Genomic DNA, 16,705 nt, shown 5'->3' with positions numbered 1-16,705 from the left:
TGTAGGGTGACTAATTGCCTGTTGACTATTAAATGATTTTAAAGCTGTGTGTGAAATGTATGGTAGAAATAAGTACACAATGAAATATTGTGGGAGACATACTGGAAATGCTTCTTGGTGAGATGATACCTTGGCTGAGATTTAATAGATGGTAGGAATTCTAGGGGCAGATTGAGAAGGGAAAGCGTACCAAACCGGAAAAAACTTGCTAGAGGAGGTGATAGCGTAGCTGAATCTGAAAAAGGTAGTAGGAGTTATGAGATAAGGAACAGGTTGGGAGGGAAAGCAACCAAGCAGAGTGGATAGCATTGAAAAGTCTTAAAAGTGAGAGAAAGCGTAACTCTTTCTGGAGATGGCCAGTAGTTTGGGTTGCTGTGGAATGTTGAGGAAAGGTGTGGCAGGAGATAAAACTGGCGGAGAGGTGGGAAATTTAAAACAGGGCCAGATTGTGGAAACCCTTGTTTGGACTTTACTATGAGTCACTGTGGTAATAAGGAGAATGGATAAGAGGGTGTGTTACTGAAATTAGAGGACTAGTGAAGAGGTTATTGCAGTAATCTAGGCAACGTCATGATGGCTGAATTTTTATAAATCAGGATGAAGACAAGGGGCATTTATTTATGATACACAAAATAGAGCCTATGGATTTTGATGACTGATGAGATTAGTAAGAAGACAATTTAGTTAATGTTTATGGAATCCTAGCCATGTTTCAGGACTGAGCCAGTCAAGCAATTGCACATGTATTTCCTCACGTATTCTTTCTACAGCCCTTTGGATTTTATGCTGTTGTTCCTGTTTTACAAATAAGGAAGCTGAGGTTCAAAAAGTTTGGTAACACTCAGACACAGAGACTCCTAAACTATCTGACTTTTCTGAAGAATAATGCTATTAACCACTATACTGTACTGCTTAACAGTTTCCAGGTTACTGTCTTTTTTTTTTTTTTAATTGGAGTATGGCTACTTTACAATGTTGTATTAGTTTCTGCTGTACAGCAGAGTGAATCAGTTATATGTATACATATATCCCCTCTTTTTAGATTTCCTTCCCATTTAGGTCACCACAGAGCATTGAGTAGAGTTCCCTGTGCTATACAGTAGATTCTTATTAGTTATCTATTTTATACATCAGTTTATACATCAGCTCAGTTGTGTCCAACTCTTTGCGACCCCATGGACTGCAGTACACAGGGCTTCCCTGTCCATCACCAACTCCCGGAGCTTGCTCAAACTCATGTCCATTGAGTCAGTGATGCCATCCAACCATCTCATCCTCTGTCGTCCCCTTCTCCTCCTGCCTTCAATCATTCCCAGCATCAGGGTCTTTTCACATGGGTCAGCTCTTCGAATCAGGTGGCCAAAGTATTTGAGTTTCAGCTTCATTGTCAGTCCTTCCAATGAATATTTAGGACTGATCTCCTTTAGGATGGACTGGTTGGATCTCCTTGCAGTCCAAGGGACTCTCAAGAGTCTTCTCCAACACCACAGTTCAAAAGCATCAATTCTTCAGCGCTCAGCTTTCTTCACAGTCCAACTCTCACATCCATACATGATTACTGGAAAAGCCAAAGCTTTGGCTAGACGGACCTTTGTTGGCAAAGTAATATCTCTGCTTTTTAATATGCTGTCTAGGTTGGTCATAAATTTTCTTCCAAGGAGCAAGCGTCTTTTAAGTTCACAGCTGCAGTCATTGTCTGCAATGATTTTGGAGCCCCCCAAAATAAAGTCTGTCACTGTTTCCATTGTTTCCCCGTCTATTTGCCATGAAGTGATGGGATCAGATTCCATGATCTTGGCTTTTTGAATGTTGAGTTTCAAGCCAGCTTTTTCACTCTCCTCTTTCACTTTCATCAAGAGGCTCTTTAGTTCTTCTTCACTTTCTGCCATAAGTGTGGTGCCATCTGCATATCTGAGGTTATTGATATTTCTTCCGGCAACCTTGATTCCAGCTTGTGCTTCATCCAGTCCAGCATTTCTCATGATGTACTTTGCATGTAAGTTAAATAAGCAGGTTAACAATATACAGCCAATGTATTTTATATATAGTAGTGTATGTATGTGAATCCCAATCTCCAAATTCATCCCATCCCCCTTCCTCCCCATCCCTGATATCCATAAGTTTATTCTCTACATCTGTATCTCTATTTCTGCTTTGCACATAAGTTCTTCTGTACAACTTTTCTAGATTCCACATATAAATGATACTGTATGATGCTTGTTTTTCTGACTTCACTCTGTATTACAGTCTCTAGGTCTGCCCGTGCCTCTTCATATGGCACTATTTTGTTCCTTTTTATGGCTGAGTAATATTTTATCATGTGTATGTTATATTTTCTTTATCCATTCCTCTATTGATGGACATATAGGTTGCGTCCATGTCCTGGCTGTTGTAAATAGTGCTGCAATGAGTTTTGGGGTGCAGGTTACTGTCTTGATTACCTCAAGTGATTGGTGGCAGTGCTGTAAGTGCTGTATTACTGAAACAGTGAGGGTGGGGTCTGGAGGAGCAGTGTTAGGGAAAGTGATGAGTTCTGTTTTGGACATTTCCTTTGGGACATCTAGTTGATGTCTAGGTGGGAGCTTGATCTAAAATTCTGAATTCCAGAAGGATGGCCTGAGCTGGATACACTGCTCTGGGAATTGTTAGTCTGTAGGTGGTTGTGGTGGTATCACTCGGTGAGTGGACTGAATAGTAATATGATAATACTGGTTGACAGCTTTGGAGTGGACATGACCACCTAAAGATTGGTATATACGTCATAGAGCATAAGACAAGGTATGTCTTTTGGTCCCTTCAATTCTAGGCATTCTGAAAGAATGTCTAGAATACATACATCTCAAATTTCAGTCCCCCCCTACCAAAAACAAACTAGGTACTGTTTTCCTATATTTGATTAGTGGTGGAATGAGATAGCTTTAATGATAGCCGTTTTGTCCTTTCTCATTCTGCTTAAGTTAAACAGCAGAACGATAGCTTGTATAGAATTAAAAACTTGTAAGTACAAATGAAAAATGGAAAAGAAGAAACCAAAGTCCCATGAAGCTGTATTATTAAGCTATTAAGACTGGTAAGTGTTCATTCGGCAACCCTGGCAACCTGTAGAGACACTTGTACTGTGTAACCATGTTAACAGTGGCCTCAACCTATAGCATCCAGTATGTATGAAGGAACATGTTTTATAACAGAATGAGTGGTATCTGTTAATGGAAGGTAACTTGGGAGTTTATTGCATTCACTGCCTTTCCCCATGGTATTTACATAGTGTGATGTATTATATATATCAGTCTGTCCCTGGATAGTACCCAGAACAAACAGGGCAGCAGTTGGGATACTCAGTGATCATGCTGTGACGTAAGGGAGAGTTATGGATGCTTCTGGTCTGCTCCATAGTCTGTTCATTTTCAGTAAGAATTTGGAGGCTTCTGGTGCCTCTCCAGGCCAGGGAATGGAAAGGTTTATTTGGTTCACATTCTCATCTTTCTCTTTGATTAGCTTTTAAACAACACACTTTGGCAAATCACTAGCCTCTGAGAGATCAGAGCCTGTACACAGAAAAGAGTGGGCAGATCAGATCAGATCAGATCAGTCGCTCAGTCGTGTCCGACTCTTTGCGACCCCATGAATCGCAGCACGCCAGTCCTCCCTGTCCATCACCAACTCCCAGAGTTCACTCAGACTCACGTCCATCGAGTCAGTGATGCCATCCAGCCATCTCATCCTCTGTCGTCCCCTTCTCCTCCTGCCCCCAATCCCTCCCAGCATCAGAGTCTTTTCCAATGAGTCAACTCTTTGCATGAGGTGGCCAAAGTATTGGAGTTTCAGCTTCAGCATCATTCCTTCCAAAGAACACCCAGGGCTGATCTCCTTTAGAGTGGACTGGTTGGATCTCCTTGCAGTCCAAGGGACTCTCAAGAGTCTTCTCCAACACCACAGTTCAAAAGCATCAATTCTTCGGCGCTCAGCCTTCTTCACAGTCCAACTCTCACATCCATACATGACCACAGAAAAACCATAGCCTTGACTAGACGAACCTTTGTTGGCAAAGTAATGTCTCTGCTTTTGAATATGCTATCTAGGTTGGTCATAACTTTCCTTCCAAGGAGTAAGCGTCTTTTAATTTCATGGCTGCAGTCACCATCTGTAGTGATTTTGGAGCCCAGAAAAATAAAGTCTGACACTGTTTCCACTGTTTCCCCATCTATTTCCCATGAAGTGGTGGGACTGGATGCCATGATCTTCATTTTCTGAATGTTGAGCTTTAAGCCAACTTTTTCACTCTCCACTTTCACTTTCATCAAGAGGCTTTTGAGTTCCTCTTCACTTTCTGCCATAAGGGTGGTGTCATCTGCATATCTGAGGTTATTGATATTTCTCCCGGCAATCTTGATTCCAGCTTGTGTTTCTTCTAGTCCAGCGTTTCTCATGATGTACTCTGCATATAAGTTAAATAACCAGGTGACAATATACAGCCTTGATGTACTCCTTTTCCTATTTGGAACCAGTCTGTTAGGGATGATCTTAGTTTATCTCGTGAGTTGCTTCTCTCACAGGGAAGACAATGTGTTAAATCAAGGTATTCGGTCATGTCGTCATCTTTGAGGGAATTGTGATTCTATCGTCATTTTAGGTGGCTTCAAGGGAGTTGAGTCTTCAGTTACCTGACCAGATTAATGCTTTGAAATGAAATCTTTTCAAGTCTTTGGCTCAAATTTCATGTGACTGATTTTTACAAGATCACTTACAGTCTCAGCCACTTTATATTGATGTATGTTGATAACGTTAACACTTATATGGGTTTGTGGGCAACTTTCAGAACCCTTGTCCCTTTGGAGTTCTGAGATTCTATGCTTCAGGTTCATTGACTTCATAAATATTTATCGAACACTTTCTACCTGCCAGGTAGTGGTCTAGATGGTAGAGGATAAACTTGTTTAGGAAACAAACCAGAAAAGGTCCCTTCTCTTTTGAGAAGAAAGGAGCTTCCTTTCTTTAGGATATCAGACATTGAATGAGGCTAGTTCAGTAAGTTGGTATTTGTGAAAAGATCTATAACAAGCCCTTCTGGATATGTCTTGTTTTCCTTCTCTATTGCATATCTAGATCCTGCCCATCCTCCTTGGAAGCCTGGCTCAATTGGCAGCTTCTCCCTGATAGCCTTATCTGACCCTTTCAGCTGATATAGCCTTCTCTTCTCTGAAATCCTATGTTATTTTGCCTGCAACTTACATCACCTTAAATATTTTTCTGTTTGTTTTTAATAGTTTTAGTGCACAGTGTACAGTTCTCTGTTAGACTATAAGTTATTGTGGGTAGAATAAATATCCTGTTCATCTTGGCCTTGGGCATTCCGCATGCAGGCAGCAGGATGTTGTAGGAAAAAACACTGAACTTAGAGCCAGAAGACTTGATTTGAGTACTGGCTTCCCAACTAACTAACTTTGTGACTATAGGCAAGTCATTTAACTTCATTGAATTTGTTTCCTATCTTTAAGAATATATTAATTATCTTTCCATTCATAAGTAGTTGTTGAGAGGCTTATTAAACTGAGAGAACATATGTGACTGTTCCTTGTAAATTCTAAATTCTTACACAAATACTTAGTTGATGATATCATAGTAAATATTCAGTAAGTATTTGGATGAGTAAGTATTTGCTTTCAGTTAACACTGTTTCCTGGGTAGTTCTTTTGCTTAATGAGGTCTCTAGGCTTCTGCAAATATGCTAAACTATCTTCCGTCTTACTTTACTGTAAAATGATTCTGTTCCTCAGAATTGGCATCTTCTTTATCTCCAGGGCATTCTCCCCCCACCCCCCCACCCCAGGTTCTGTGTCATATTAAAACAACAAATAACATTTGGTCTGTTTCAGCAGGTGGTGCATTATGGCTGACATGCGAAATCTGGTAGAAAGATTGGAGAGAGTGGTGGGCCGCCTGGAGGCAGTCTCCCATGCCTCTGACACACACTGTGGGTATGGAGACAGTGCTGCAAAAGGTAAGCAGTATGCATGCCAGTAGAATGCTTTGAGTGAAACTTGGTGTCCTGGCCTGAAATTCTTCTATCTTGGTATGATCTCTTCTTTGGAGCTAACTTGCTGAAACATTAAATTTAGAAAGTTCATCGCCTGTAAGATAAGGGAGGAAGTGACTTCTTTGCAGGGAGGCCTGTGGTTAAGTTATTTTAACACGAGAACTTCCTGCTTCCTGTTCTTTCTTTAGCAAAATGACTCTAGTATAAGTCAAATGACAAGTGATATTAAAATTTCCTCTCTCCAAATTATTGGCAGATTGACCACATGTACCAGTTGAATTATAGAATGTTAGGCTAAAAGGAACTTTTAGGGGGGGGGGTAATTTTGTTTATTTTCATTCTGTTGATCAAGAAAATCAAGCTCAGTTAGGAATGGGGACTTAGCTAGGATCACATAAGAAGTTAATGGTGATTCTGGAGCTAGAATGCAAACTCCTGACTTACACTCCAGCCTTCTGTTTACTGTTACCTTGCCTCTCCGCTTTCATATGGAAGTGCCTTTAACAAATTCTCTCATGTGTGACCATTCTTGGTGGTGTGACTGTCTTCAGCAGGAACGACTCCATATGTGCAAGCATTTGACTCACTGCTGGCCGGTCCTGTGGCAGAGTACCTCAAGATCAGTAAAGAGATTGGGGGAGATGTGCAGAAACATGTAAGGAGGTTTGGCCCTTTTTCCCATCTTTTACAGACTGGTGGCTTTCTTCAAATCATAGTCATACTTGGTTTAAGAGCCCCTTGAGAGGCTCCTGGCTTCTTCTACCTGCATTGAGGAACTCAGTCTATGCACTGAAACAGTTTTTCACATTTTTTCCCAGGCCCTCTGCTTTTATCACATGCTCTGATGGGCTTCTTTTATATAGATAGCGTGCTCTGCTCATCTTGGTAGTGAGAATATGCTACCCCACCATGTTATATAACCAAGCCTGGGGTGGCTTATTCAAAGGACTCATCATCATGACTTAGCATTTATGAAACTGTGCTTGGTAGTTATGCTAAAACTATGCTAATGTGAGTTATTTTCACACTTAGCCCACAGTAAGGATACAAAGTAGGCACTGACAGGTGCTCTCCACCCACCTCCCTTCATGTGCTGCTACCCACGTTGTCACCACCGCCCCCCCCCCCCCACTCTTTCTCTTCGGGACCCAGAACCTTACTGCTAGTCTTTGAGTGATCCTTTGTAAGCAGTAACCATGTTTAGGATCAGCCTGACCCTTCAGTAAAACTGTTTCCCTGATCTTTGAAAGATCTATTTGAAGCCTCTTAGATACCATCTGTTGGCAGTGGTGTTAACTCTAGAGAGTGGGACTGGGACTTAGGAGTATGGGGCTTGCATTTTTACTTTATACAGTAGATAACATTTGAAAAAGTTTAAAACATATCAGTTCTACATTTAAAAAATACAAACCCAGAAAAATGACTTGACTTTGAATTTTTATATGTGGTAGTGCTTATAGCTTCATGCTTCTTAATATTCATTTGTCCATGGCCCTCAGTAAGAAATACATATTTGTAACCAAGATATGCATGTGTGCTAAGTCTCTTTAGTCGTGTCCGACTCTTTGCCACCCTAGGGACTGTAGCCTGCCAGGCTTCTCTGTCCATGGAATTCTCCAGGCAAGGATACTGCAGTGGGTCGCCCATGCCCTCCTCTAGGGATCTTTCCGACCCAGGGATCGAAACTGTGCCTCTTACATCTCCTTCGTTGGCAGGCAGGTTCTTTACCACTAGCACCACCTGGGAAGACCAGTTGAGATAGATGTTTCACAAAATAGTGTTTATGCTACTTGTATTGAACCTTAAAAAAAAATTTCTAATTGCTGTATTGCACTCATTGTTCTACTATACTTCACTTAATGAAGTGCTCATTATGTGTCACAAAGTTGATTTAATTACCTGTGATAGGTCATGGTCCAACACCTGAAAACAGCTTTAACCTTATGGAGTAAATACCTTAAGAATTTGAGGCATAAGCTTAGGCTTTTGCTTTTACTCCTACCTCTGGTTTTTGAAAATAATTTTTTTTTTTGGTGATGAGAGGTAGGGGAGATTTTTCAGTGCACTTCATACCACACATGTGCAGTTGCAAACTTGACTTCTTTGAAAGCCCTAAGTATCTTCATTTCCAACTCTGGATATACAACCCTGATTAGTTCCAACAGGAGCGATGGTATATGTAATTCTGCTATCAGTCCCTGAAATCTGGATTACTTAAAGAAATCAACATGAAGTGCCTGGGTTGCTGCCAGAATACATGAACGTGGAGGCTTCAGGTTATTCTTATCAGGACCTGTCTAGTTGTGAAGTATCGCTGATAGCTGGTTCTTTTCCTGTCTTCTTGTTTCCAGGCGGAGATGGTCCACACAGGTCTGAAGTTAGAGCGAGCTCTCTTGGTTACAGCCTCTCAGTGCCAGCAGCCAGCAGGCGTAAGTTCACTGCTAGTTGGTTTTGTTATGGTTTGACGTGCAGGACAGGTTGAGGGCTTTCTGCTGAGCTATCACAACATGTTAAGATAGACCTACCAGGCACCAAGTCCCAGGAGAGTCTGATTTTAAGCCCCACTATGGGAATGTGCCATTTGACAGTCTTTTCTAGCCTCTTGGCTTAGCCCAAATTCATCATATTGTCTCCTAAGTTCATTAGGCCCTAGAAAGTGATTCTCTTACTCCACTGTGGATGTGCTTTTATTAGTAAGACTGCTGGGGAGATCGTAAAAGTATTGCTTCTCCCCTCACCCTAAGTGGTTGGACATCTCTCTTAAACTTTATTCCTACCTCAAAATTTTAAGCTGCCAAAGTATGAAAATAAATTTGAGAAAATTTAGATTTTTCTCAGAGCCACACATTTTAGTTTTGTTTTGTTTCTTCTTTTTTGCATTTGGCTCTCCTAGGTAGAGGGTAATAACATAAGTTTTCGTGCTAATGCTGTATTAAAACCTGTGAACCCTCAACATGCCTAAATAATGTAAAAGTAGCAGAAGTAATGTTAAATATGTTAGACTCTAATTTTTAATCTTAAAATTAAAAGACAAAAGGTTAAAGCATTTTGTCTAAACCTTTTTTCCCAACCCCACACTTTTCACAACAATTCAGGCTGCTGAGACATTATTGTATTCCCCTTACTTTAGATCCAGGATTGGCAGACTGTAGTCTGCAGGCCAAATCGGCCCACCACCTGTTTTAAGTGAAGTTTTTTTGAACACAGCCATGTCCATTCTTTTAAGTGTTGTCTGTTGTTGCTCAATGCACTACAACAGCAGAGTTAAGAAATAGCAACAGAGCCCGTATGGCCTGCAAAGACTGAAATATTTACGGTCTGGCTCTTTACAGAAAGTTTACCAATTCCTGCTTTAGACTGTTCTCATACTGAGATCTGAGAATCGAGATGTTCAGGAAACCAGGCTTTGTGGGAAGGATGAAAACACAGAAACACAAGATTGGTCCATTATGCTAAGCTTCCTGCTCAAATGCCAAGTCCTCTAATTGCATTTGATTCAGCAGATCTCTTCTCAGCAGCTGCTATATGGCTAGCACTGTGTTGAGGGCTGTGGAGATTATAAAATAGGGCTAAAACAAAGCCCTTGTGTTTGAAGAATTAATGAGAAAGAAAAACATGTTCACATGGGTTCATTAATAAATGGTTGCATGGTAAGGTGCCAGAATTGGCTCTGCTGACGAGAGATGCTGTAGGAGGCCAGTGTGGCTGGGGTTGGAGGGCTGTTCCTCATGAAGCAGAGGATCACGTGGATAGATGGAAAGACAAGAGCCCATCGTGAGTCAGGGCCCAGAAATGAGCTGGTAGCTCCTGTTAGTGGGACAGAAAAGAGACAAATGACGGAAATGGTAGAATTTTGTGGTACAGCTGGGGTATGGGTCCTGATCATGAAGAACCACAAAATCCTGCCTGAGAAGTTGGAACTCTGAGGAGAGTGAGGTGTTGAGTAGTAGTGTAGCCATATGAATCTTTGGAGATAAATACAGAGTTTATGTGCATGCTTGTTATAGTTCATGAAGAATTCTTGCCTTACAAGATCAGAGTTGAGCAACATAAAACATAGAAGGACTCTAACCTCTGTCTTTTCCTGCCTCTTTTTTTCTAGAACAAGCTTTCTGACTTGTTGGCACCCATCTCCGAGCAGATCCAAGAAGTGGTGACCTTCCGGGAGAAGAACCGAGGCAGCAAGTTGTTCAATCACCTGTCAGCTGTCAGCGAAAGTATCCAGGCCCTGGGTTGGGTGGCTATGGTGAGCTGTGCAGCTTCTATGGGAGGGAAGGGATAGTGATCAGGAGATGTGGCTGGAAAGGCCCTGCGTCACTGACAGCTTTTTCTTTTTCTAGGCTCCCAAGCCTGGTCCCTATGTGAAGGAAATGAATGATGCTGCCATGTTTTATACAAATCGAGTCCTCAAGGAGTACAAAGATGTGTAAGTCCAGCTTGTCCTCAAGGGGTCAAGAACAAACCCAGCTGGTTACTTGACTTGCTAGAGTAGGGCTTTGGGTTAAGTTAAGGCTGGCCATGGCTGCTGTGTTTATTCTCTTATCTCAGGGCTGCTTTTTGGAAAGTGTGATAGATGTTGACTCATAGAAGCTGCATTTGCAAGCAGAAAGTGTTTCTTCTTCCTCTTCTGCTTTTTATCTGGGGTTTGTAGGGGGCTTTTGAGTTTTCTCATCCTTGCCTTTACGGTTTAGGAGCTTTTGTTGGATATGAAAATGAACTAATGCCCTTTTTTTTTGGCCTGTGTGGATAAGATTTTGTTCCTTTTTGAAAACTTCTAACTGGCTCAATGGCAAAAGTTACAACAAGATTTACTATAAAGTGACCCTGACTATTCTTATAGTCAGGTAAAGTGAGAGGAAGGCTGCCTGACCATTGCAGGTGTTGCGTAAGGGGAGTTACTGTATGTCCAACCACATGTGTCCACCAGTGTGAACTTCTCCATCACTGGTTTTGAGCTGGAGTGACTACAGGCACCTGTTACTTGGCCACGTAACTCTCCAAACCCTTCTTTTCTTCCCTCTATTTGTCCTCAGTAATCAGCATATGTTGAGTGACTACTCTGAAGGAATGAGCCTTCATGTGGGTCTGAAATATCTCCCAGAACACCAGGCAGTTCCTTGATCCTTCCAGTAATCTGAAATTAAGCATCACAACATTCTGATTATATTCCACTATTATACTCCACAATTTACAGTTGAGGAAATTGGGTTTTAAGCTCAGTTCAGTTTAGTCGCTCAGTTATGTCCGACTCTTTGTGACCCCATGGTCTATAGCACACCAGGCTTCCCTGTCCATCACCAACTCCCGGAGCTTACTCAAACTCATCTCCATTGGGTCGGTGATGCCATCCAACCATTTCATCCTCTGTCGTCCTCTTCTCCTGCCTTCAATCTTTCCCAGTGAGTCAGTTCTTTGCATCAGGTGGACAGAGTATTGGAGCTTCAACATCAGACCTTCCATTGAATACTCAGGACTGATTTCCTTTAGGATGGACTGGGTTGATCTCCTTGCAGTCCAAGGGACTCTCAAGAGTCTTCTCCAACACCACAGTTCAAAGCATCAATTCTTTGGCGCTCAATAATCATAAAGTCTTCCAGCTAATGATACGTAAGAGAGGAGACTTGAACTACAGTGCAGTGCTACTTCTGTAATTTAATACTGATTCAGTTCAAACGCTCAGTAGTGTCCGACTCTGCAACCCCATGTATTGCAGCACGCCAGGCCTCCCTGTCCATCACCAGCTCCTGGAGTTCATTCAAACTCAGGTCCATCCAGTCGGTGATGCCGTCCAGCCATCTCATCCTCTGCTGTCCCCTTCTCCTCCTGCCCCCAATCCCTCCCAGCATCAGAGTCTTTTCCAATGAGTCAACTCTTCGCATGAGGTGGCCAAAGTACTGGAGTTTCAGCTTCAGCATCATTTCTTCAAAGGAACACCCAGGACTGATCTCCTTTAGAATGGACTGGTTGGATCTCCTTGCAGTCCAAGGGACTCTCAAGAGTCTTCTCCAGCACCACAGTTCAAAAGCATCAATTCTTCAGCACTCAGCTTTTCTTCACAGTCCAGCTCTCACATCCATACATGACTACTGGAAAAACCATAGCCTTGACTAGATGGACCTTTGTTGGCAAAGTAATATCTCTGCTTTTGAATATGCTATCTAGGTTGGTCATAACTTTCCTTCTAAGGAGTAAGCGTCTTTTAATTTCATGGCTGCAGTCACCATCTGCAGTGATTTTGGAGCCCAGAAAAATAAAGTCTGACACTGTTTCCACTGTTTCCTCATCTATTTGCCATGAAGTGATGGGACCAGATGCCATGATCTTAGTTTTCTGAATGTTGAGCTTTAAGCCAACTTTTTCACTCTCCTCTTTCACTTTGATCAAGAAGCTTTTTAGTTCCTCTTCACTTTCTGCCATAAGGGTGGTGTCATCTGCGTATCTGAGGTTATTGATATTTCTCCCGGCAATCTTGATTCCAGCTTGTGTTTCTTCTAGTCCAGCGTTTCTCATGATGTACTCTGCATAGAAGTTAAATGAGCAGGGTGACAGTATACAGTCTTGATTGACATACTCCTTTTCCTGTTTGGAACCAGTCTGTTCCATGCCCAGTTCTAACTGTTGCTTCCTGACTTGCATATAGGTTTCTCAAGAGGCAGGTCAGGTGGTCTGGTATTCCCATCTCTTTCAGAATTTTCCACAGTTTATTGTGATCCACACAGTCAAAGGCTTTGGCATAGTCAATAAAGCAGAAATAGATGTTTTTCTGGAACTGTCTTGCTTTTTGGATGATCCAGCGGATGTTGGCAATTTGATCTCTGGTTCCTCTGCCTTTTCTAAAACCAGCTTGAACATCTGGAAGTTCACTATTCACATGTTGCTGAAGCCTGGCTTGGAGAATTTTGAGCATTACTTTACTAGTGTGTGAGATGAGTGTAATTGTGCGGTAGTCGGAGCATTCTTTGGCGTTGCCTTTCTTTGGGATTGGAATGAAAACTGATTTTTTCCAGTCCTGTGGCCACTGCTGAGTTTTCCAAATTTGCTGACATATTGAGTGCAGCACTTTCACAGCATCATCTTTCCTCCTAAAGGGAAGTGTTTTATTTTTAATTTTTTGGAGGAAGGCATATTTTTGACCTAAGGCATTGTGTTACAAGGCAGTTGAGTTTCTTGGAGTCCTAAAGATCCATAGTGATGCTTGAGCGCCCTCCTGACCATGGCTTCAGGCACAGAATATTTGCTCTTTTCAGTTTTTTATATAAGATTATGCCTAAGGTCTTATTATGCTTTGAAAAAACAGTTTGTTACTTTAAAAAGTTTAAGGCATATTGCTATAAGAGGTAGAGAGATAGAGTCCCTGTCAGTATGGACTTTGGTCTAATTAGGGTAAGAAAATAGGTTTAAAAAAGAAAAGAGAAGCTCAGTTATGATAGAAAAGCTGCCATTGAGCAGAGCCTAAGGAGCATCACAGGCAGGAAAATGTGAGCTCATAGATAGGAAGGATCTGGAATCATTGTTGTAATGTACCCTGATTGCCTACAGTGAGTTGTTCTTTAATTCTCCCAGGGATAAAAAGCACGTGGACTGGGTCAAAGCTTACTTGAGTATATGGACAGAGCTGCAGGCTTACATTAAGGAGTTCCATACCACCGGACTGGCCTGGAGCAGAACAGTGAGTTCTTGTCCCCTACTGTCATTCCTCCAGGAAATAGGAGAGGAGGAAAAGGGGTAGAAGAGTAAAGAAAGCGAGGGTAAGGGAAAGAATACTCAGTTCTATGCAGTGTCGGTAAACATGGGTCAGGGACATGCTTGGGCTGGAGGGGAGATAGATGAATAAATAGCATCATCCCAACCCTCAGGAAGCTTAAAAACAGATACGAAACCCCAGTACCAATCACCAGGCCAAGTGGTATTATAAAGGTACACACTACAGAGTATGAGAAAGCGTGATTCTCACCTGGGAGAGACTGTACTTTAAGGAGTCATATTCTCATCTGAGACTTTTCAGGTATAGGATGGAAGTGGGCGAGATGGGTAACAGCAAAGCTTAAAGTAAATGCAGAATAAATGTCATCTGCCTTCAGTAAGAAGAGAGAGTCAAATTTTTAGGAGGAAGGGATGAAAAGGAAGTAGTTGAGACATTTAGACTTTGTAACAAGTGATAAGGGGACTTCCTTGGTGGTCCAGTGGCTAAGACTCTGCACTCCTAATGCAGGGGACCTGGGTTCAATCCCTGGTTAGGGAACTAGATCCCAATGTGCCACAACAAGGACCTGGCACAGCCAAATAAATACTTTTTTTTTAAATTGATGATAAGAAACTATAATAGGTGTTTGAGCAAAATAGTGGTAATGATCAGATTTGTCTTTAAAAGAGTCTTAGTATATAGATTAGGGGCAAGGACTAATTAATGTAAGTACTATGTGAGTACTATGTAAGTACTATTGAAGTACTCATGGTGCAAGAGGCTGATACAGACAAACTTAGGGAGATACAACCAAGATAATAGAATGAGTTAATGAGAAGATGATTGAACAGTCAAGCTTGGATGGTAATACCTTTCGCTAGAATAGAAATGGGGTGATTGTACAGGAAGGGGAGCAGGCAGGAGATGGTGAAATCAAACTTGGATTTTGTAAGTCTGAGGTATTGCTGATACACTAAGATTTTTAGAACTCTAGGTTTAGAGCTGGAAAAATGGAGCTGAGTTGGGTGTGGGTTGGGAGCATTAATCATTGCATCAAGGACTACAGTAAAAATCCCATGTATCTTGGACACATGTAAGGCCCTGTTGGGGCTGGTACCGAGGGGAAGAAAAGTTGACTGTGTTCCCTGCACTTACTGTTCCAGGGGCCTGTGGCAAAAGAACTGAGTGGCTTGCCATCTGGACCCTCTGCTGGATCTGGTCCTCCTCCTCCCCCCCCAGGCCCACCTCCCCCCCCAGTCCCCACCAGTTCAGGCTCAGATGACTCTGCTTCACGCTCAGCACTGTTTGCGCAGATTAATCAGGGGGAGAGCATCACACATGGTAAGTGAACGCTTTGGCAAGAGGAGTCAGTAAACAATTTGTTTTGGCAAGAACTTACCGGCTAGCAACCTGGTAGTCTGTAAACCAGAATCATGGTTTGTTTATGGGAGGTTCTTTTGGGTTGTTACATTCTTTCAGGTTGCCTAAAGGGACAGCAGAGCTGGCTTAAATGGAAATTGAAAATGGGTCATTATAGTTGTGGGAATCTCTCTTCCCATTGGAAGTGATTTAAGGGGCACGTACAGAGTACCTTCTGTATTGTGCCAAGGCATGGTGCCAGTGGTTCTCCCTAGAGCTTTTTCCATGTTACCACATGGTCTCTTTGGGAAGTCATCATGGAAGAGGGTGGTTAACTTCTTCTGAGGATGTATATTAGTCATAACGGAAAACTTGCATAAGAATGACCTAATGTTGGCATAGAAAAGGCTCATATACAGTAGGTTGAAGTCTAAATTATACAACACTCTCCTAAGAATCTACCTATAAAAATATTCAAAGGACAAGTTTTAGACATTATTATTTATAGTGGCTAAGAATGGTATAACAATCTGTATATCCAACTTTAAGAGAAATGGTTAACTGTGGTATGTTCCTTTTGATGGAATATTATGCAACCGTTAAGTCTTTTTCTGCCATGAACCATGCAGTGTTTAAAGAAAAAAACTAACCACACGGAGTGGTGATACTAAAAAGTTAGTGTTGCTTATGTAGATTGGGCTCTGTTCATAAGCAAGGCACGTGTCAGCCTATTGAGGGCGATTGTGGAATTTTTTTTCTCTTAAAAAAATATATTTTTAGAAACTATAGGCTAACTTGAGAAAAATTGTACTGTGTTAATTGGTTAAACCAAGTTTTTTTTGGTCTAAGTGTGTATGCTTACATCTAAATAAAAAACAACTATGAATAGAAAAATCATTGGAAGGGAAGTTTCAAGTGCCAGCACTGATTGGGGGTGGGTGGTAAGTTAGCTGTGAATGAGGTTATTTTTCCTTTTACCAAATTTTCTTTATTATCACATAGTACTTTTTCTTCCTCTGTTGATTTAAAAACTGTGTACGTATTTTGTGAGTATATACTTAGTGTCGTTCTAGATCTTTTTCTTGTGTTTTTATCCCCATCCCCCCATATATACACATTCTGCATTTTATTTATTTTTTAGTGGAATTTTATAATTTAACCTTGAGGTAGAAGAGAATTATACAAGTGCTTCTCCAAAGGTGTGAGAGAGAACATCTCAGAGGCTCTGGGTTTTGGCTTTGAATTTTTGGTTAAGGATCAGTATAACTTCTGATAGCAGAAGTTGATTATTGCCTCAGCTCAAAGCCCTGGTATGAAGGACAGGAACAAAGCAGCTGTTGTTCTTACAGCCCTGAAACACGTATCTGATGACATGAAGACTCACAAGAACCCTGCCTTGAAGGCTCAGAGTGGTCTGATACGAAGTGGCCCCAAACCCTTCTCTGCATCTAAACCAGATCCCCCCAAACCAGTTGCAAAGAAGGAGCCAGCCCTACTTGAACTGGAGGGCAAGAAGTGGAGAGTGGTGAGTTAAAAATGCCCAGAGTGGGGGAACAAGTGGGGGCACAGAGACTAAACGGGGCGCAGCCAAACGAGTGCAGGCTTTTGATTACAAGAAAGAAAGTTTG

The 16,705-nt window shown here is 41.7% G+C and overlaps 1 protein-coding gene and 1 non-coding gene across 7 annotated transcripts in view; both read left to right on the top strand.

Moving 5' to 3' along the window:
- Nucleotides 1–16,705, top strand: part of CAP1 (cyclase associated actin cytoskeleton regulatory protein 1) — a 28,880-nt gene that overhangs the window by 9,527 nt on the left and 2,648 nt on the right. For 2 of the 6 annotated variants that reach the window (XM_061412381.1, XM_061412380.1), the window contains exons 2-9: nucleotides 5,877–5,998; nucleotides 6,586–6,689; nucleotides 8,386–8,463; nucleotides 10,137–10,280; nucleotides 10,375–10,460; nucleotides 13,598–13,703; nucleotides 14,882–15,059; nucleotides 16,427–16,602. In XM_061412381.1, the coding sequence (XP_061268365.1) occupies nucleotides 5,887–5,998; nucleotides 6,586–6,689; nucleotides 8,386–8,463; nucleotides 10,137–10,280; nucleotides 10,375–10,460; nucleotides 13,598–13,703; nucleotides 14,882–15,059; nucleotides 16,427–16,602 (984 nt within the window). In that variant the 5' untranslated portion in view covers nucleotides 5,877–5,886. Of the gene's footprint in view, nucleotides 1–5,873; nucleotides 5,999–6,585; nucleotides 6,690–8,385; nucleotides 8,464–10,136; nucleotides 10,281–10,374; nucleotides 10,461–13,597; nucleotides 13,704–14,881; nucleotides 15,060–16,426; nucleotides 16,603–16,705 lie in introns of those variants that run through there. The other 4 variants (XM_061412384.1, XM_061412383.1, XM_061412382.1 and 1 more) reach the window with 3 other exon arrangements.
- TRNAR-CCU (transfer RNA arginine (anticodon CCU)) lies at nucleotides 14,204–14,276 on the top strand. The gene has a single exon. It is a non-coding gene; the product is annotated as a tRNA-Arg (tRNA).

The sequence above is a fragment of the Bos javanicus genome, chromosome 3, assembly GCF_032452875.1.
Source record: "Bos javanicus breed banteng chromosome 3, ARS-OSU_banteng_1.0, whole genome shotgun sequence".
In the NCBI taxonomy this organism is placed as follows: domain Eukaryota; kingdom Metazoa; phylum Chordata; class Mammalia; order Artiodactyla; family Bovidae; genus Bos; species Bos javanicus.
This window is presented reverse-complemented; position numbering and strand designations above follow the sequence as displayed.